The 21,053-nt window shown below is 42.6% G+C and overlaps 6 protein-coding genes across 6 annotated transcripts; 4 read left to right on the top strand and 2 right to left on the bottom strand.

Moving 5' to 3' along the window:
- Positions 1 to 2,969: 2,969 nt before the first annotated feature.
- On the top strand, positions 2,970 to 5,163 carry CLUP02_07075 (uncharacterized protein; the record flags this gene model as incomplete). The annotated part of the gene is made up of 3 exons (XM_049286072.1): positions 2,970 to 3,083; positions 3,134 to 4,099; positions 4,189 to 5,163. The coding sequence occupies 3 exons, from the start codon at positions 2,970 to 2,972 to the stop codon at positions 5,161 to 5,163; spliced, it is 2,055 nt and encodes a 684-aa protein (XP_049143215.1).
- Positions 5,164 to 13,270: 8,107 nt separating this feature from the next.
- Positions 13,271 to 13,818, bottom strand: CLUP02_07074 (cyclohexanone 1,2-monooxygenase; the record flags this gene model as incomplete). Its single annotated transcript, XM_049286071.1, has 2 exons — positions 13,271 to 13,282; positions 13,354 to 13,818. The coding sequence occupies 2 exons, from the start codon at positions 13,816 to 13,818 to the stop codon at positions 13,271 to 13,273; spliced, it is 477 nt and encodes a 158-aa protein (XP_049143214.1).
- Positions 13,819 to 14,553: 735 nt separating this feature from the next.
- On the bottom strand, positions 14,554 to 15,338 carry CLUP02_07073 (uncharacterized protein; the record flags this gene model as incomplete). The annotated part of the gene is made up of 5 exons (XM_049286070.1): positions 14,554 to 14,654; positions 14,740 to 14,801; positions 14,856 to 14,973; positions 15,073 to 15,200; positions 15,295 to 15,338. The coding sequence occupies 5 exons, from the start codon at positions 15,336 to 15,338 to the stop codon at positions 14,554 to 14,556; spliced, it is 453 nt and encodes a 150-aa protein (XP_049143213.1).
- Positions 15,339 to 15,428: 90 nt separating this feature from the next.
- On the top strand, positions 15,429 to 15,878 carry CLUP02_07072 (AdhA; the record flags this gene model as incomplete). The annotated part of the gene is made up of 1 exon (XM_049286069.1): positions 15,429 to 15,878. The coding sequence occupies one exon, from the start codon at positions 15,429 to 15,431 to the stop codon at positions 15,876 to 15,878; it is 450 nt and encodes a 149-aa protein (XP_049143212.1).
- A 303-nt stretch (positions 15,879 to 16,181) lies between these two features.
- CLUP02_07071 (AdhA) lies at positions 16,182 to 18,460 on the top strand (the record flags this gene model as incomplete). Its single annotated transcript, XM_049286068.1, has 10 exons — positions 16,182 to 16,212; positions 16,272 to 16,375; positions 16,478 to 16,621; positions 16,672 to 16,725; positions 16,864 to 16,915; positions 16,998 to 17,107; positions 17,477 to 17,581; positions 18,066 to 18,127; positions 18,328 to 18,352; positions 18,422 to 18,460. The coding sequence occupies 10 exons, from the start codon at positions 16,182 to 16,184 to the stop codon at positions 18,458 to 18,460; spliced, it is 726 nt and encodes a 241-aa protein (XP_049143211.1).
- A 2,013-nt stretch (positions 18,461 to 20,473) lies between these two features.
- On the top strand, positions 20,474 to 20,782 carry CLUP02_07070 (uncharacterized protein; the record flags this gene model as incomplete). Its single annotated transcript, XM_049286067.1, has 1 exon — positions 20,474 to 20,782. A coding segment is annotated over one exon (309 nt), but the record flags the coding sequence as incomplete, so codon positions are not given.
- Between the last annotated feature and the right edge of the window lie 271 nt (positions 20,783 to 21,053).

Below are 21,053 nucleotides of genomic sequence, written 5' to 3'. Positions count from 1 at the left end.
GTTAACGAGCGCTCTTATATAGTTACGAGAGATCGCGACTAGCTACTTAAAATATTAATTATAATAGTTAAACCGTACTATATAGATCCTAACGAGATAATTTCTAACTTATAAAAAGAAGAAGAGCTAAGAGAAACTATATAACCCGCGGTAGAGATATAAGAAATTATCCTCAACGAAATCGTCGTAATAGTACTAATAAACGACGAGGAAGAGGAAATTACTAAAAGGGTACTAATATTATTAGCGAGACGTCGTAAAAGACTACGATAGTAAGCCCTAACGTAGCAATTTATTACTAGTAACGAGGTAATTAATACTTTTTATATAGTAAAAAAGAAAGCCGATTTCGAGCTAGCGGTTAAACTATATAAAAAAGGCGTAATTATAATTATTAAAAAGCTATATAAGGGATTAGATCTTATCGAAGTAGATACTCTTCGCGATTAAGGGGTCTATTAATTTATCCTATATAACTTAGAAAAATATATAAACCTCTATATATTTAAATTACGAATAGTTCGTAAGATTAAAGAGAAAAGAACACCCCAGCCGTATAAGAAGTCTAGATACGTAATTTAGGGGTACGGCGACGTTAAAAAAGCAACGCTACTTATATAATCGCTTATTATATAGCGCTATAGCTAACGATTAATAATAGTACTAATAGCATCGCTACGGAAGAAGGGATATGAGATTTAGAGCCGTAATATTACCTAGGCCTATACCCAATCGGCTATAGGGCTTATAAGGAAAATCCTAGCCTATTTACTAAAGGAAATAGCTAGTAAGTACCCAGAAGGTACGATTATTAAAGTACTTAAGCTACTATATAGGCTCGTAGAATCGGGTACTTATTAGTAAGCTACTTATTACGATTTTTATATTAATTAACTATTAATAGTTACCTCTACGTATAACCCGTACTTACTAATCGCGGAGCACGAAGGCGACTAATTTAGGATTATTAAAATATAAACCGACGATATATTAGGCCTATTTAATATTAACTTTATAAAGAAGGAAGATAAGGAGCTCTAAAAAGCGGGCTTTATAATAAAGCTAAAAGAGGTCTTTATAATAAATACCCCCTTAGTATTTAACGGCGGGATTTTTATAATCGAAGGGGAAACCGTTATTTTTTAATAAAAGGGGTAGGGCGAGAAGATTAACCTTATTAATCCGAACGTAACCGACGTTAAAAAGTAATATAAGGCTAAGCTTGCGTAAGGGGTATATATTATAAGTATTTATTAGCTTAAGGCGACGTTTAACTACGCTAGGGTAGCGTAAATTATAAATCTAACTAAATAGGACGTCGAGGTACTTAATAAGCGGCTTAAGTAATAATAAATAAATCTCGATCGAGGTCTCGTTTACTACCTAATCGACCTTACGACTAGTAAGCTTTACGTCTTCGTTAATAGGTTATTTACGAATAATAATAACCTTACTTCGTAATTAGGGTATATTATTATCCTAGTTAATAAGAGTATAGGCGAGAGCGAATTTACTATATATAGTAATATAATTTATTACTCGTTAACTAAAAATAAGTAAGTAATAAGAAGTATATTAATATTAGAGGTTTATAATATAATTAACGGCGTTAACCTCTCTTATACGATTTTAATAACGCTAAGGAAGATTACTAATCGAATTAGCCTTCTACCTATTTTAACGGTTATTTATACCGATTCTTATTCGCTATACGAATACCTCGTTAAATTAAGAACGACGAAAGAAAAGAGGCTTATAATCGATATTATAGCCCTTAGGTAATCGTATAAAAGGCGTAAGATACTTAAGATCTATTAGATTAATAATAAAAATAACTTCGTAAACGCTTTTATAAAAGTAGTACTAAATAAGGGATTAGAGTAATTTATAAGTAATAAAAAAGTTATTATATAAATAGAGGGATAGGTTATATAAAAAGAGTAAAAAAAAGGGGGAAAAGGAGACGACTTAGTAAACGGGCCCGAGGTCGAATTATACCTCTAACCGTAGTAGTTAAATTAATAAAAGAAAGAGAAAGTTAGTATTAAATTAAAAGTCTAATTTAACCGCGGTATATAGCCGACTGCGCAGGGGCTAATTGGGGGCCCTATTTACGATTATCGTAGCTAGCCTAACCTACGGTTAGAACCTCCTTTTTATACTTACTACGCAGATATTTATATAGTTCAATTGATCTCTTCGTTAACTACGGTTCGAACCAACTACCCTATAATAGGGATACCAACACCTAGTCACTACAGTCATGAACAATGAGACACTCGTGACTCTCGTATAGCCTAAGGTACTTGCGTTCAATTTCAGCATTGGAGAAGAGTTGAGCATCAACGGTACTTAAAAAGGAGCCACGCTTCAAGTCAAAGTCTAGTTCCGAAGTGTCCGGTTCGTACGACTCACGTGGCAATTTAAGTGAGAGGCTAGGAATCAGTGGTTCTGTGCGAGTATCTCTGCTGGAACCACAGCCACCAACCACCCAACTGAACCCCACGACGTGGGAACGCCATCCTCAATATGGAAAGCCACGTACGAATCACATTTTGCTCTCAGGCTCCATCTACCCAATGGTTCGAAGCCTCAGCGACCTAGTAAATCCCCTAAAATATTAGCCTGGGGTCCCCCAAGTGTCCCTCCTTCCTAACCCCCCTCCCCTCCCTTGTCTAACATCCCCCCCAACAATCCAAGATCCTTCACTGATTAATAGCACACAAGCGTGACAGGGTGCTGGAGCCTGGGCACCTAGTGACTACCCCGTTCCCCGCATTTCTCCGCAGCCGGCCCAAGCTCCAGGGCTCCCTCTCCGCCCTCTCGGGTTCTGGGCCCAGGCTCAGATGCAGACTTCCCTCATCTCACTGTAACCTCATCTCAAATCCGTTCAAGGGAGTGTCAGGATTAGACTTTGTCTTTCATCAGCAACCTTGCCCGAACGATCTGTCCAAATCCCACGAGTTGCCATGCCGGAGACTATCAGTGAATGGCTCCCTTTCGATGCGTCGCAGCCCAAGCGCCGGCGAGCTGAGCTCGTCTGTGTGGTTTGCCACGGCAAAAAGGTCAAGTGCGACCTTCAGGTTTGTCTGAGAGACGCGCAATATTTTCGAATTGCTCTGACCATACTCAGGCCAGAACCTCTGAAGGCTACGAGAGCTGTACGAATTGTGACGTCTGGGAGAAGGAATGCCATCTTCGCCCTTCGAAGCGTACAAAACGGCGACGTCTTGTACGGCCAGGCCATTCAAGTCGTGTCCCAACACCACCAGCGACATCGGCTTCTGGTGATGAAGGAATCGTATCACAAACAGACGCGGTTGCCGATGCCATTCATGTTCTATCCACCGGCTTCAATGATTTTGTTCCGCCGCCTCCGCCTTCCCGCTCTCGCCACTCAATATCAGAGCAGCATAGACATGCCTCATCCCCGCATTCAGCTGCTCCGGCTGTCCGATCTCAAGAAAACCACCTCGCACCATCACCATCACAGAGGTCACAGAGCAGTGATGCACGCACCGAAGGTGTTGCTGAGAGCCACACTGGGGATATAGACACTGGATTCTTACAGGTCTATGCACCTGAGAATCAGTCTGACGCTGAGAAACAGGCATTGAAGGCGTGCCTAGACCACAAGTACAGTCTCTCAAATCCACATGAGCAGGATCTCCAGGAAAGCTTCGCCGAGACATATTTCGAATACTGTTATGCCTGGTGTCCAGTTCTGGATGCAGACACCCTTGCCAGCGATATTGCGCGATCTCCTCTCCTTGCAAATGCGTTAGCAACTGCCGCAAGCAACGTGCAGCCACCACTGGTGCCGTATGAAGGACCGGCCGAGTATTACAAGAAGGCACGCACAATATTCTACGAAGATGAGGAGGCAGATGGTTTGACTACACTCATGGCCGTTTCTCTATTCTACTGGTGGGCTCCACGGCCCCCAAGCACAGTTCATCGGCATTCATCATGGTGGTGGACGTCCGTCCTCATTCGTCATGCGCAGCAAATGAATCTACACCGTGAGCCAACAGCGAGTCAAATCGTTTCGGGCAACTTGAACCTAGGATTACGAAGGAGAATCTGGTGGACGGCATTTGTAAGTGGCTTGGAAACAACCGTCTCCCCCGTCAAGCTTCTTGCTAAGAGATATGCTAGGCTCGGGAACGTTTGACTGCGTTGTGTCAGAGTAAGCCAGCCATCATCGATCTCGATGACTGCAATATACAAGAACCCACCCTATCCGACTTTCCAAGCGATCTCAGATCTCAGAGGAAAGGAGAGATATTTATATACTGGGTTCGCCTTTGTGTCATCATCGGGAGGATTGCAAAAACACTCTCACGTTCGACGCTGCCTACGGCAGAAATATCACCAGACCACCACAGACAGGAGTTGGTGGACTGGGTCAACTCTCTTCCTCCTCACCTGCAACTTCCCATCGGCTCAGCTCGCACTCAGAACTTTGACAAAGACGTGCATCAGTTACATCTTCCATATCTCACCACCATCATTGTCCTTCATCTCAAACGCTCAGCCAACACTCTGCCAGAAGCACTTCCTCCGGCCATATTAGCAGCATCCTGCATTGCCAGAATATTGCGCGATATCTTATCTCGAGGCAACACTCGCTTTTTGATGGCAATCACCTGCTGGTACACTGGAACGGCATTCATACCACTACTTCAGGCCTGTCAAATCCCGCACTTAGCGAAAGATGCCAATGACTGTCTTGACATCCTCGTGAGGGCAGCAGACCAGCTTCAGATCATGTGGGGTTCCGCGAACGTCATCAGGCAGGGCTTCTCACGTCTGAGGGGTACCAACTCAGGTGCGATACGAGTTACAAGGCCGGGGGCAGAGAATATTGAGCCCATCCATGGTGAAACTGGCGTTGTCATTTCCGATCCACCAAATGTCGAGGCAGTCCCATTGGACAGAGGAGGTTTCGATGACTTTGACTGGACTGCCCTGTTCCCATTCGCTACACAACATACTGGAGGAATCGCTGACAGTCTGTTGACTGGTCGGGCCCATGGCACAGCAACAAGGGGTTTCCCGTCTCCGGATAATGCGCTATTCCATGAGAAACTCGTTAATCAGTTTGAGGATTTGTTCGAACCTTTTGTAGATTACCGTCTGGACTTTATGGTCCCTGGATGAAAGCCACGAAGGCGGGTCGATACAGGCTTTGCACATAGTGACTGGAGTAAGCTAAGGTACTAGTAGTCTGACAATGGAAATGAATCAATACTGCCAGCGCATCGGACTGAACAATTAAACACTCTGTTACTAGAAATACTAGTACTAATCTAATGATTCGACCTCGGCTCGGAGCATAGACTCAAACCTTACCCAAAACTTCGGCTTTCTCTACATACCAAGACAAGTCGCTCTTTAAATCCATTTCCCATTCCGTAAACCCGTTGCCCATGAACCTAAAAGGATTTAATATACGATAGCAAATATTAAAATCTTTACCGCGGATGTTACTAAGCATCCGGTTAAAAAGGTGAGCACTACCACTAAACAGAGCTATAACCCTACTATTAACACGGTTCCTCTTATACTAACTCTTATAGCCGCCGCTCTATATAAGTGTCTTGTATACTTAGTCGCTATACTTAATAAACGCATTAACAACCTCTTGCTTAGGCTCAACGTATTTAATGTCCTCTGTAGCTATTTTCTTCACCCACTTCACAAAGTAGTCTCCTGTTTAGTTTAGAGACTCTACTAAGGACCCATAGCTACCTAGGCAGTTAGGTCCCATCATTATAAATATCAATAGGTATGCGACATAGGGAAGAAGCTCACAGAGGCCAACTACTATTAGGGTCTAAAAGAAGAATTACTAAAATCTACCCTTCCCTCGAGGTATACTACTAGCGCTCTATATATGCCTAAGCTACTCCTTTATTACTTAGTCCCCCTCTTTATACCCCCCTAAGCTATTCTTTAATTAACGAGGCCTAATTAGCAAGGCTTAATAAGGTACTCCCTCCCCTAGGCTTCGTCCTAAAGCCCGCTTATAGTTTATATACGCTACGTTAATCCCTTACTTAGGAGGTCCTTAGATATATAGTACGAGGGCGGGTATAAGCGGCGCCCGTTAGCCCGAGTATAGACCCCTTATTTTAAATAATAGCCCTATAATTCTATACCTAGGCCGCTCCTACTTATAAGCCGTCCTTACGACCGCTAGTACTTAGACAGTCGTCGCCCTATTTTTATTCGCTAATATTAACCCCTTTCTAAACTATTATAATTCCGAATTCCTTTCTCTTTTTTTATCTATAGTTATCCTTTTTATATATAGTCTTTTATTTTTATTAGCGTCTGCGCTACTCCCTCGTTACGTAGATATTACGGCTAACGAATATCTCTTAGATCCCTATTTTTATATACTCCCCGCGCCTAAGTAAGTCTTTTTTAGAGTTATTCTATAGTTATTACTAACTCGTTTTAGTATAACTATAGCCCCTAATTATAGCGTCGCTATTATTAGTAATAAAACGGTCGTTAGTACTACGGGTGCGCTTAGTAATAGCTACGGTAGCGGTCTACTTAAAAAGCCCGATATCCCCTTTACTTACTTTAACCTCGTACGTATATCACTATTTATACACTACTTATACTAACCGTTATAGACTCTTATTAAGAAGAAGAAGAAGGTAAATACTAAGAAGATCGGGGTCGGCTAGGTGCGCCCGCTCCCCTACCCCGCTTATATTATATATAAAGCGCTCAATTTAAAAGCCGAGTATTATAATTAGCTAGGTCGGTAATTTATAGCCCCTAGTTCGCTCCTTTATCTAACACTTCTTTAAGATCTAGCGTGCGTTATATTAAATATACCGCGCAGAACTATTTTTATAAAAATATAATAAGCGCTTAGCGCTATTACTACTCCGTCGCTTTTCTTAAGTATTATATTAATAGCGTCTTAGGTCCCTAAGTCCGCGGAATTTATAATACGAACCCTTTAGAATACTATACTCGCTTTTAATAATAACGTTTATAATTTAGAGGTTTATCGCTCTATTATCGCTTTATTATTACTATTACTTAGGTCGTTAATATTACTTTATAGCTCTAGTAAACTTACTAAATCGCTACTAGTAATACGTAGAGGGTACTTAAGCGCGCTAGTAAGGAGGCCCGCTCGACCCCTATTATTAATAATAATAACGATAAAGTAGTTATAAGCTCCTTTTGCGCTACGTTTTTATCCCGCAACGACGCTATAATTACGCTATTTTATACTATTTATAATAAAGTGCGCCGCTCTAATAATATTCTAACTAGTATATAATCGCCCCACTTACGCTCTATATTCGTAGCTAATTATTTATAAATTTATTAATAATAAGGAGATTATTTTTTTTATAACGACCCCTAAGATAATAGCTAGGGCGGCCCTTCTGCGCATAAGGGCGGTCCCTTTATAAATAAGAGCGGTCCTTTTATACGTCATAAGGATTAGGAAAATAGTTAGTAATTAGCGCGTTTGTACTACTTAGTTATAACTATATAACCCCCTTTTTTTATTATTAATAGCTAGTTCGCTACGTTATTAGGCTCCTTAGGAGCTAGGGCGCGCTACCTAATTAAAACTCGTTCTTTATATATACTAATTAACGCTACGTCTTCGATATACCTAGCTAGCTCCTACGTATCTTCGTTACTACTATATCCCTTTTATTAGATTAGGTATTATCGCCTCTTTTTTAGCCCTCTATATTATATAATATCTTTTATTTCGTAAAGTAGCTCCCCGTTTATATCCCCGATAAGTAAGGGCTTTTAAGGGGCTTCCTCGCGGTATTAATATAGCTCGAGTAAGGATATATAGAACATATTATATATTCTATACTACGTTAGTACGTTTAGTTAGTAAGTAACCCCCGCCGTTCTAATTATTAATTTAACTTCGAATAGGCCTAGATACTTATTAACTAACTTCTAGCTAAGACGCTACTTCTTAATATTCTTTCTTAATAGTAGTACCTAGTCGCCCACTTTATATAACATATTTATCTTAGCTTTATTAGCTTATTATTTATACGTCTCGCGTGCTTTTTATATAAGGGGTCGTAGAGCTTCTTAGTTAGCTCGTAGTCGGGCCGCACGCTCCTCGGCTAAGATATTCTATATACCGTCTCGAGTCCCCGTTAAGATCGATATAGGGTACGTAAGTAAGAACCCGAATAGGGCCTTAATAAGCGCTTTACGGATTACTAAGTACTAGGCGTTATTATATATAAACTTAGCTAGGTAAAAACGCTATGCCTAATCCGATTAGTCCTAGGTATAAAAGTAGCGAAGGTACTATTTTAAGTATTAGTTCTACCGTTCTATTTAACCGTCCGTTTATAGGTAGAACGCGGTACTAAGACGCTTCTTTATTATTAAAAAGTAATAGAGATAAGTCTAAAACTTATTTATAAATAACGACCCCTTATTAAAGACGATCCCTTTAGGTATTTTAAACTTAGTAAAGATCTTTATAAATAGGAGGTTTGCGAATCCCTAGGTTATAAGGGTCGTCCTCGTAGTAATATAAATACTATACTTCGTAAATCGGTTTATTACGACGAGTACTACGTCGTAGAGGCGCCTCCTAATTAGCGTAGTCGATATAAGTAAGCCCGTAATAAAGTTTAATAATATCTCCTATTATAGCCTAACCGGGGTAAGTAGGGGGCGTAGTAAGCTATACGGTTTATAATAACGAGGCTTCGTCTATTAGTATACTATATAAGTATTAATATAACTTTTTATATCCCTACTTACTCTATCTTAGTAATAATAGCGTTTTAATAACGCTATCGTCCGCTTTATATTATAATATCCCGCCATAAGTATATTATAATATACTTCAATAACCTCTTTCTTTAGCCCCTTATATAGCAGTACGTAAGCGCGGCCGCCGTAATATAGTAGCCCTTTAGAGTTATATACCTAGCTCTATTATTACTTCTTCCTAGCTAAGCAAGGCCGTCGGTTCTTCTTAGTCTACTACCTATCCCTTATAAAAACGTCCTCTTATTAAGCAGCCCGTAGTTAACCTATTATTAGTAACCCCTCTTTGCTAAATACTATTTTAGGTACTCTTATTACGTTAAAGTCTTATAAAACGAGTAGCTTATAATTTATAGTTCTAGCGGTAAGCTTAAGTAGCTCTCTAAGTACTACGCTATAACTCTAATACCCTAGGCTCGTAGCCCCGTTACGCTTCTCGAAGTGCTCTTTAAAATTCCCTCGAGCTAGAGCTCCTAACCTCCTTCGCTTACTTCTCTATACTACTACTAGTTCCGCTTCTAAAACACTTACTATCCTTTTTACTTAAGAGCCGCTCCCGTAGCTCGTCCTCATATACCTTATTATTACAACTCTAAGGGGCTTCTATATATTTCTAGCGTTATAGAGGTCTTCCCTTATCTTTAATAATAGCTCCTCTACTCCGTTATCGTTACTACTTTCGTCGTAGTTAGGTCTTCGTAATAGTCTATCCGCTAAGTTCTTTATACCTAGTTTAAACCTAATCTCGATATTAAACGCTACGAGTTCGTCTAGCTAGCGTAGCTATCTCCCGTTTAGTCTCTTTTTTATATTTAAGAACTATAAGTTAAAATAATCTATAAATACTACGACCTAATCTCGGCTATAAGCGAGGTAGTATCGCTAGTTCCTTAGTACGTTTATAATAGCTAGTAGCTCCGCGTCTCTTATACCATAGCGGCTCTCCGTATCTATTAATTTCCTTAACTTATAAGTAATTAAGTACTAATTACCCTTAAATAATTACGTAATTACTAAGCCGATAGCTCGAGCCGAAGCGTCTATTTATAACCGTGTGGGTAGGGTAGGGTTAAAATATCGTAGTATTAGCACGTTAATAAATACTACTAATAGCTTCTTAAACGACTCTACGGCTAGTATTAATAGCTCTAATTATCCCGGTTTTACCTTCCTTAGCAAGTCTATTAGAAGTGCCGTTATCTTAGCGTAGTTACTAATAAATCTACGGTAGAACCCCGTAAATCTAAGGAACGTCTATATATTTTTAATACTCCTCGGAAGTAGCTAATTCGCTATAGCTTCGGTGCGCGCGGGTTCTATTTCTATACTTTTGTTAAATACGATATACCCTAGGAATCCTATATATAATATATAGAACTCGTATTTACTGCCGTTTAGATATAGGTTCTATTACCGTAGTTTTTATAGTACGCTACGTACGTGCTCTTTATACGCTACGTAGTCGTTATTATATATTAAGATATTGTCTAGGTATACGATATAAACGGTATTAACTAGGCCGCTTAGAACGTTATTAATATACGCCTAGAAAGTCGCGGGCGCGTTAGTTAGCCCAAAATATATAACTAGGTACTCGAACTACCCGTATTTAGTACGAAAAGCCGTTTTCTACTTATTGCCCTTAGTTATACGTATATAGTAGTACGCGTTCTTAAGGTCTAGCTTTATAAAAATAGAGGTATTAGATAGTCTATTTAGTATCTCTCTAATTAGTAGTAGTAGCGTTCTATCTTTTTATATAATCTTATTAATTGCTCTATAGTTAACGCAAAGTCGTAGCTCTCTTCCTTTTTTAGGTATAAAGAGGATAGGTGCTCCTACTAGGCTTATAGAGGGGCGTATCTAGCCCTTAGCCTCTACTTTTATTAAATAATCGCGCAGGATCTTAAGCTTATAGTTCGATAGTGGGTAAATAGGTCCCTAGGGGATAGGTGCCGCGTTATTTAGCTCGATACGGTAGTCGTATAGTGCTCTATTTAGTAGCGAGATAGCCTTCTCTTTTAAAAATAAATTATTAAAGTCCTAGTAACATAGCTTTTAGTCCTTAGCTACGCTCGCTAGTATTATATTACTATTTATAGCTAGGTTAATTACGATATGCGCGAGTGTTACTAAAACTAAGTCGTTTAGTAGCCCCTTTTTTAGGGCGTCTAAGCGGATATATCGTTCGTAAATTAAATACCGCTACTTCTTTTATTTCTAACTAATTAGCGGGTCGATATTCTCTAGCTAGGGGAAACCGAAAATAAGCATAAGTACTATAATATCGGCTATTATAAAGCGATATAGCTATATCTCCGTTACGTAGTTACTATTAGTAATTCGAAGCCGTAGGTAGTAGCTTCTTAGCGTCTCTATTTATTTACCCTCGACGTTTACTAACTATAGTAATAGGTAAATTCGTAGATTAGCGTTAAAGCTATTAAATAGCCCGATACTAACTACGTTCCCTTTTATTCCCAAATCGATAAGGGCGCTTAGCTTTTCCTATACGTAGTTTAGGTATATATAGGTCGGGATATCTAAGCGCCGCCCTTATTAATCGCTAGCTACTCTCTTTACTAGGATAGTATTCGAGCTCGTTACTAGTCCGCGCTACTTAGCTAGGGCGAGGTCTAATTAATAGCTAGCGGCCTTATACCCCTTCTAATTATATCTACGGTATATAACGCTCGGGTAGCTATTAGCGAGGTGCCCGGTTTTACCGTAGTTATAGTATTACTAATACTACTCCCGCAGTCGCGGGTAATCTCTTATAATATAGCTAGTCTCTTTATAATTATAGTACGTAGTATCCTTATTAAGTAAGTTACGGCGTGTTCTTTACGTATTCGACTTATTAGCGCCCCGGTATCTTCTCGCTAGCTCGTTTAAGTTTAAGTTAGAATATTACTTAGGGGACGTTCGTAAGCTCTTTACTAATAGCGAGGATTATTCGATACGTCTTATTAGTAATACTAGCTATAAGCGAGTCCGCGGAAGTTCTATTTATAATACTATTACGAGGTATAGTTCGGGCCGTAGCTTACTTATTAGCGTAAAGATCCTCTATTTCTCTATCGGGACATATTCTAATTCTATCTTAAGCTTATTAATATAGCTAACGAACTCGTCGACTTTCTCTTTCTAACCTTACGAAGCGCTATTTAGTTATATACTTACTACTATTCCTTAGCTAGCGGGATCGGATAGGTTATTTTATAAAAAGGTCTCTAGTTCTTCTTATATAACCTAGTTTATTATAAAACCGGGGGTCCTTTGGTAGTCGAAAATATAGTATATTTAGGAGGTTTTTACGCTACCGCTTAGGTAGCTAACCGCATATACTACTTTATTATAGTCTATTCTTATTTATTAAGCCTATAAGTCGAAGCGATAGTAATAGTTAAAAAGGAAGCTCTATAAATCCCGTGCCGATTTACTAGCGTATAATAAATTAGGGAGGGATAGCGGTCTAAATATAAACGTTCCGCTTATAGCGCTTACTTAAGTCGGGAGGGAGCTAATAAATAGGGGCTTAGGTAGTACGAACTCGTCGCTTTATTATCGCTCGAGCGGCGCTTTAAGTACGGCTTTACTTATTAAACTATCCTTAGTCCGGGGGTTTACGTTTTTATTTATATTAAAGCTAACGTCCGAGGCCGCTATAGCTAAGACTATAGCCCTTAGCGCGGGGGCCGGGCTATTTAAAGAGCTCCGTAAGCGTTCTAAATTTACTTATCTTCTATATAAGCGCTCTTCGTACGTTATAATAAGGATTTCTTCCTCTAATTATCGTTCTTATTCTTATAGTTCTATTAGCCTATTACTTATCGTTTAGTTTAGGTATTAATAAGTAAGGGTAGGAGGTTCGCTATTTTATTTAAAATTTATTAATACTCCTAATAATACGGTCCTTTTATATCGCCACTACGTTAATAGTCCTACTGCGCTTCGTTCTTATATCGTTTACTAAGGAGGAGGCGACTCTAGGGGGTCTAATAAAAAAGAGTCGTCTTTTTCTTATTATCGTAGCGCCGACTACGCTCTCTCGCTACGTCTCGTTCTTATTAGTATTTTAAGCTTCCGGCCTAGTCCCCTTTATAAGTAGAGATTTTAGACTATTAATAGGTATATAATATAGGGAAGAAGCTCATAAAGGCTAACTACTATTAGGGTCTAAAAAAGGAATTACTAAAATCTACCCTTCCCTCGAGGTATACTACTAGCGCTCTATATATGCCTAAGCTGCTCCTTTGTTACTTAGTCCCCCTCTTTATACCCCCCTAAGCTATTCCTTAACTAACGAGGCCTGACCGGCGAGGCCTGACAATAAAGTAGTTGGGATAGTCTAGTATAGTAACTAAGACATAGGAATCAGGGTCCTCAGCCCATCTCGTAGCAAGGTCGATGTTTTCCTTTCTAACAATTGGGTATCTTGGACGATGGGAGACGTCAAAACCAGTTACATAGACAACTAGAGACCTGTCAGGTACGCCGCAAAACAGACACTTCATGTCATAGTAGATAGTCTTTTTACTTACTGACGTCACACTCATAGAACTTGCCATCGGCTGTGTGAACACCATTCTTCGAAACGCTGGTAATGGCACTGTTAGTGATATTGCAGTTTGGTCGCAAGAATGACTCGAGGTAGCCGGGCCCAGGCGTAATGCGCCGGCACCCCAACTCACATTTTAGAATAAGCTTCTCGCACAGCTCGGGGTCATAGCCTAGCTTTTCTGCCATTTGCGCTACTACCAATCTCATGCCCTCTTTGTTGTTCTCGCCCTTCATGAAGATATAGAAGGACTTGTTAGTACGTGAAATAATTCCCTTCCTATGCTCGAGGTAGTACTCTAGATCATGGAACTTCTTCCTCTCCTCGTCAGTATATCGTGGGTTAGGATCCGGGTCATCCCTCCCAAGGTGCTTAGATAGAGGAGCGCGATAGTATACCCAAGCAGGTCCTCGGATAAAGTTCAGCACATCCGTACCAGGTAGCTTAGCCATTTAAGGAACGATCTGAATGCCAGAAGAGCCGTTTCCAATGACAGCAATTCGTTTGTTAGAGTAGTCAAAATCGTAATCCCAGCGAGCGGAGTAAGTAATATGGCCCTCAAAATCTCGTAAACCCGGGACGTCTAGCCAGGATTCGTGAACAAGTACACCTTGGGCAGAGATCAGGACGTAACAGAATTCATCACGCTATTCACCCTAGTGTTCTACCATAACTTTCCACTAGCCAAGCTCTTCCTACCATATAGCGCCAACAACCTTAGTGTTTAACTGAAGATCACGATCAAGATTCCACTTCTTAACTGTGTCTTTCATATATTAGAGGATTTCAGCTCCACTAGCGTAAAAACGACTCCAGTCTAGGTTGGGGTCAAATGGAAATGCCTAAAAACATGATTAGCCCACGGAGGCTTCGTTAAATGCTTGACGCAGGGTACTCACATAAATATGCGCTAGAACATCGCACTACACGCCGGGATAGTTATTAACAAGCCAGGTACCACCGACCTCGCTATGCGCCTCAAAAATTGTGTATTCAACGATATCTCGCATCTCTAGAAACCTGTGCTAAAACTTATGGGCCATAAGGAGTCCGGAGAAGCCAGCACCAATAGTAAATACTTTGATTTTCCGTGGGGTATAGGCGAATTTGGTGTCGAGCTTAAAAGGATCGTCGCTAACGCCATTGTGATTGCTTACTGAAGGTTGTTGCGGAAATTTCGCATTGCCCTAGACAACCTCTAGTAGTTCTAGTGCCGGCATTCGTGGCACATCATTGGGAACGCGAGATGTTGCAACTGGGCCAGGGTCGACCGGTGCGGTGGCCGGTGCTTCGACGGAAGCAGTCATATTAATAAGAGGGCAATGTTAAAAGATGCTATAAGGCCTCAAGGAAATGCGAAAGCTAAGGTTGACCCAGGCGGTTCAATAGAACAGGAGCACACGATGTCAAGTGGTTGAGCGGAAAGGTGAAGTCTCTAATGAGCAATCCTCTTCCTCGTCTTTATAGTTGAGAGATGTTATTTGAAGACACACGCTCCGCTCCAGTGATCTCCGAGATAGCCCAGTCCGCATTATCTTTATTGGACCCGGCACATCCTATGGCAATTCCAACGGAGAATGGCCTCATCGGATTAACATGATTCTCAGCTAAACGATTGTGCCAGTCGCGCTATAGACTCATTAGGCCTAACCGTCCTCTTAGGGTTGCCGTGTCTAAGGTTGCCGAAGCCTACACGCCAAATCAACCATCTTCAGAATTACCATCGGCTATCCCAAAACGGTTTCCCAGCGGGGGATCCAGGGGGGTTGGGGCAATGGCCGGGAGCTTGGGGGCGTTCACGGGTCTAATGCTTACTCCAATTTTCCCCTCCCTCCTGTCTCGGCCCCGGTTGTGTAGAGCCGGGAACACCAGGGAACATCGTACATTTAAAAGAGACAAAAACATCGATTAAGAGCTTAGGCTTCTACACATCATCAGAATACTCGAACGTTTGAAGTATATTCGATTCCATACTGAACGCTCAAACTCTTCTCGTCTCTCCCTCACTAGTTTCTTCCCTAACGAGTCGATCTAAGCTCTTAGCTCAAGACACATCGCAGCTATGCCCCTCCCACAGTACACCTACAACGGTCCAATCGACCACACTATCATCCCTAATCGCCACAACGTCAAAGGAAAATCAGTCATTATCACGGGCGGTGCCAATGGCATGGGCGAGACATGTGTGCGAGCCTTCGTCGCAGCCGGTGCTTTTGTTACGTTCGGCGATGTCAATGCCAGGGGCAAAGACATCGAGAAAGAGCTGAATGCAAACGGCGCGTGTTGTACGTTTGTGGAGTGCGATATCAGGGACTGGAATCAGCAGAAGGCAATGTTCGAGACCGCCAAAAGCCAAAGTCCTTCCAAAAGCGTAGACATCGTCATTGCGAACGCTGGTATTAGTCGAAGTTCGGGGGACAGCCTATGGAATCTGGATGATCCAAATGGAGAGCCGGTCAAGCCTAATCTCAATATCGTTAATGTCAACCTCAAGGGCTCCTTCTACACATAGAAACTCGCAGTGCACTACTTCAGACAACAGCCAGAAACCGACGACAGGGACAGATGCTTCATTATCACAGGAAGCATGGTTGGATAGATCGACTCCCCCGGGAATTGGGAGTACACCTCTACCAAGTACGGTCTCCATAGGTTCATAAGAACTGCCAGACGCTCTAGTTAGGAGCAAGGCATCCGGATCGTCTACGTAGCTCCGTGCTGGATCAAGAGTGCGATTCGTACTGCCGAGTATAAAAAATGGTTAATTAACCACGGAGTCGAATTTAGGGAGCAAGAGGATATTACCAACTGCATAATGAGAGTTACTTGCGACAAGTCTATCAACGGTCAGTCCCAGAAACCAAACTATTTACAAGCTTACCCTCTAACAGAATCTATGTTACAGGACGCTCGTTGATAATTACACCAAGAACTGTTACGAAGGAGGGCTACATAGATATTAACCGAGACGACTACAAGGATGTTCCAGAAGACCGATACCTAGACAAGGTGCAGAAGGCTCAACTAGTCATAATCGAGGACAAATAGAGAGACGATTACAAGGTTAGAGTGTACAAAGATTAATATAGAACCAGCGGACCGTCTTCGAAGCACTATTTCCCATCTTCTTCGCAAGCAAGTTGTGCAACTATCAGCCACGCAACTAGGCTCAAGGGCGCCAATCGAAAGACATCTAGACTAAGAGGCCTTCCTAACTACTTTGTGCGGCTGGAGTTCATGCTTTCTGACCGATGTGTATATAAGAATCATCTTCTTAACAGTGATTCTAATTCTAACTCAGCTAGTGGAGATTCGGATGCCAGCTCAACCGGGTTTGGCTTGACTGGGAGCTCGTGGCGGTACTGGAGTTAAGCCGATGAAGCCGGCCAATTCTTAGCGTTTTGCTTCTCGAGGCTTGCTTCAAACTTCGCTGTTTCTGTGTTCCTCTTCTTTTTCTTATACCAAAAGAAGGCAGCCACGATGCCAACTATCGCCAGACCGACACCTCCACCCACAGCGCCACCAATAATCCCATTTCGATTGTCCCAAGTTGAGTTGGTGTTGCTTGTAGCGGATTCGGCAGGATTCGATGGGGTAATTAGAGATGTTAAGCTTGCATCAGCAGAATGAGACGCAGAGGTGATCGCAGAAGTGATCGCAAAAGAGATCGCGGATGTGATTCCAACTATCGCTAGAGAGGTTGTGAGGGCAATCGTGCTAGACGAAAAAGCGGCAGAGGAGGTAATTATTTTGCCATCAACGATATACACTCCTCTCCCAGCCATGCAGCAGATAGAGGCATTCTGGCCCTCGCCGCAGCAATAGCTACCATCGCTACATTTAGTAATAACGACATCCATTCCGCTTCCTGGTATACCGTCGTCTGATTCTTAGTGGTTATCAGCACTCACGTCGCTCTCACTAGTCAGTTGCTTTCTGAGACAGCCAGTGCCTAACAATTAAAATTCCGTATTACTATACTTAATTTCTAAAGAAAGGAAGCTTACCGTAATCATCTATGACACACAATTTCAAACATTTAGGTAATTCCCAAGTAGGGTCTGTACAGCTTTCCCGCCAGAGCTGCTTGTGCTCCTCATTCCAACACAGGCCATCCGCCTGACACTTGTCTCCTGCGATATTGCAACACATACCGTGTCCAGAACTTTCGCAAGACGCATACTTTTGGATGTTAGCGTTGGTCAAATCATGTCTGTTAGTACCGTTAGGCACGAAACATGCCCCTTGGCCGGCAACCGTCCGGATTAGAGTCGTGAGAATAGCTACGAGAACATGAAGCATAGTAACTAACAATAGGGCGTATAGCAACTGCTTCTGTATAGAGTATAAAGAAAGAGTAATCAAAACGGATAAGAATGAAAATTCCAGGCTAAAATTAGAGACCCATATCGCCGTATGTAGCTGTGCGGCGTGGAGTGGCTGTGAGATGTACATCGGACTCCATAAGTAAGATGCAATTACCTTCAGCTTAATGTCGTCGCAACAAGGTAGTTGTCGATACGCCGAATCAAGAAGAGTCTTCGAAATTTCTTCCCCACTATATAGAAATCCTTATTTCTCGGCGCCTATTTCCTATTTGCTAGTGACCCTAGTAGTTGCTTTGTTTGCTCGTTGGTTGCGACCAGTATAAATCACTTTTTTTTTTTTTTTTTTTTTGCAAATCAGGCTCTTGCTCCAGTGCGAACCCCATGCAAACTGGTGTACTGTGCTGACTGCCAAGAGCTGGGTTTTCTTCTTTGAGTAGGAAAGCCGCGTGATCTAGTCTGAAATGGGAACGTTTAAGTAGCCCATTGTGCCTCATTGAGTGTCTTTAGAGGATCAAAAAAATTGACGTGGATTTATCACGAATGCATGCGGGCCGTCCCTTATAAGTTACCCATCAGGCACCTGACCTATCATGTACACTTGAGCGGCATTGGGCGGCAATGCCCACACTTCAGCGTGGCAACTGACACTCAGAATGAGGTAAGTGGGTAATGGTGAGCATGTCTTGGCTGGTGCCTATCAACTTAAGGGCTTGCCAATTGGCAGCAGGAGACTATCAGCCGGGCCAGAGCACCATTAGCAGCTTGACGGGTTCAGCAACTTAGTGGACTATACACAGATGGAAGACCATATCTGATCATAAGATTTATTTGAAATTTCGGCGTAGGACAACGGCAATAGTTCGTTGGTGATTCTGTGGGTGTTGAACGTCCGGGAAAGGCTCAAGAAAAATGACCAAACTGCTCTTGGATTGTTACCCCCCACACTCGATTAGCAAATGCTTTATCTCAGAGGGCCTGCGAGATGGGGGACGAATGAAAGCTCTTCTACTATGTTGGCGGATATGACTGGTCGGGATTCTGCGCCGGCTATCCGTAATCCAACCCTACATTGTATAGCAACCGTGATCGTCAAGTCACTGATCACAATAAGATTTAGACGTAGTGGAACCTGAGGAAAACACTCAACAAACGTTGATGAAAATAGCGTTGAATTAAGCTCTTAGTAGGCATTCGAGGCAGGACGTTCTACAAGATTCACCTCACGAGTCATAAAGGTGGCGATTGATCAATGAGAGGGAAGATGCTCGAGGCGTCGATGTCCTAGTTTCGATTCAGTAGTACGAAGACGGTCGGTCTTGTTGATGGTATGAATCATCGCATGGCAAAGTCACGTTGATTGCAGTACTCTTTATTGACAGCTTTCTTCGCGGTCATTGATGCAAATGTGCAACTATGCAGCGGATCGTACATAGCCACAGTCATAGCCTGGCGTCAGCTCGAAGGCCCGAGCTTGAGGTAATTGCCCAGGAAATAGGGCGTTCGTCCAAGAAATACGGATACTCCGTACCCAATTGAGATTACTAGACTTGACTCAGGATTGCCGATAATGTTTACAGGTCAAGGTCGGTACGAATTCAAAGCCACACTCAGGATTGAGCTTTCATGTAGAAGCCACCAACTTGCTGGAGGCTTCGATCCATGTTCTTTCCCTCAGCCCTTCTACGGTGGGCCGCTCCCGGTGGGATATAAGGTAGTAGCGGGGCATTACGATTATTTTAGGTCATGTTCAAAAAGTCACATATCATGTACCGGGCATCACAACCCACTCACTATGTACAGGTAAATTAGGTAGGGAGAATGCTACCTGATCGCTGATCAAATTCACGTAAATACAGGCGCCAAACCAAGGACTAGCGCCTCTACTCTGGAGGTTTCACACAAGACTATGATACACTCCCCTTATGTCTTCCGGTTTTCTATCGGCAGATAGATATAACCAAATTGCTTGAGACCCGTGATATATCACGTAAATCTTTACTCCCATGAGATGTCCCAAGCATTCAATCTTGGTCAATCCATTAGGTAGCTGAAGTAGAAAGAATCAGAAAAATTGACTTGAGGAACAGAATCTTGAAGGCTTCACTCGAGCCGGGTCGGTGCTGCCGAGGAGACACCAAAAATATATCGGCGGTGCCGGATTGCCGGCCCACCTTAGCGCCGCGTCAATGTGCCGTTCGGGCCGGCCCCACCGGGGCACCAGCCACGCGTCGACCGCGAGCCAAGTTGGACGATGAAGTCACCGTGGAGCTAGGCGTAGCACCAGACGGCACTTCTACCGTTCACTGGCTTGGGATCTGATTTAGGTACTGAGTGCAACTTTGGGGCTACGGGGACGGTGAGAACCTTGCTCCTTGAGCTACCAAACAACGACTTTTCTTGGAATGCGCCACACCGAGCTCCCCTGCTGACGTGTTTTGACCACCATAGCGCTCTCAGCCATGTTCATGACGTGACACTATTCGACATGGCCAGGAATTGGGACAAGCCAAGTATGTCGTGTGCCCAGAAGTCGTAACGGGTAGGATTGATATAAGGCTGCCTACCATCGTGATGGAACACTAAGTACAGTGCACTCAGCTCACAATACTTCTCTATCTACACAGACTCTCCGTTTGTCAGCCAATTCGCCCACATCATCCACCAGCAGAGATTCAGACGACTCAGTAATTTTACTATCAATATCGCACCCGTCTACCTAAGCAATGGTTGGTCTCCCCTTGAAGTCCAGTTCTTGATGGCAATATATTGACTAAGGAACCAGGCTGGACGCGGAAGACGCCTTGCCACTGGCGCCATCGTCGGCATTGCTATTGCCGGCTTTATCTTTATTGCTTTCTGTGTCCTATGCTGCTACTGCTGCTGCTTCCGAAACAAACGTAAGCAGCGCGGTCGTCAACCGCATCCAGTCGGCGGCGGAGGTGGAGGCATGTTCTCTCGCTTCGGTCGCCAGCGCCGCGGCGGTCCGGCAATGATGGAGTCCGGCTACGGACACGGGCCAGGTTACGGGCATGGTCATCAAGGTCACCACGGCGTGGCGAGACCAGCACCAACACACGGTTACAGATAAAGGGCAGACGACCGCGGGTGGACGTCAAACAATATGGAGTACCATCACTCAGAAGGAGAATGGGAAGGTCGGTTGTTGGCTACGAGGTGGGCATGGCGTTAGAAACCATGATTGTGTACAAGTATACCCAATGTGCGAAGGATCGACTCATTTTGGTTTTTGATAAAGCGTCAAACTGGATCTACAGTCAGACCAGTGCGCTAAATGTTACATTAAGTACTATGTGTGCCTGGGTATTATGGGAGTGTTTGTGTGTCTGTGTGAGTGAGGT

Source organism: Colletotrichum lupini, chromosome 3 (genome assembly GCF_023278565.1).
Source record: "Colletotrichum lupini chromosome 3, complete sequence".
In the NCBI taxonomy this organism is placed as follows: domain Eukaryota; kingdom Fungi; phylum Ascomycota; class Sordariomycetes; order Glomerellales; family Glomerellaceae; genus Colletotrichum; species Colletotrichum lupini.
Note: the sequence above shows the minus strand (reverse complement) of the source record. Positions and strands in the feature narration are given on the sequence as shown.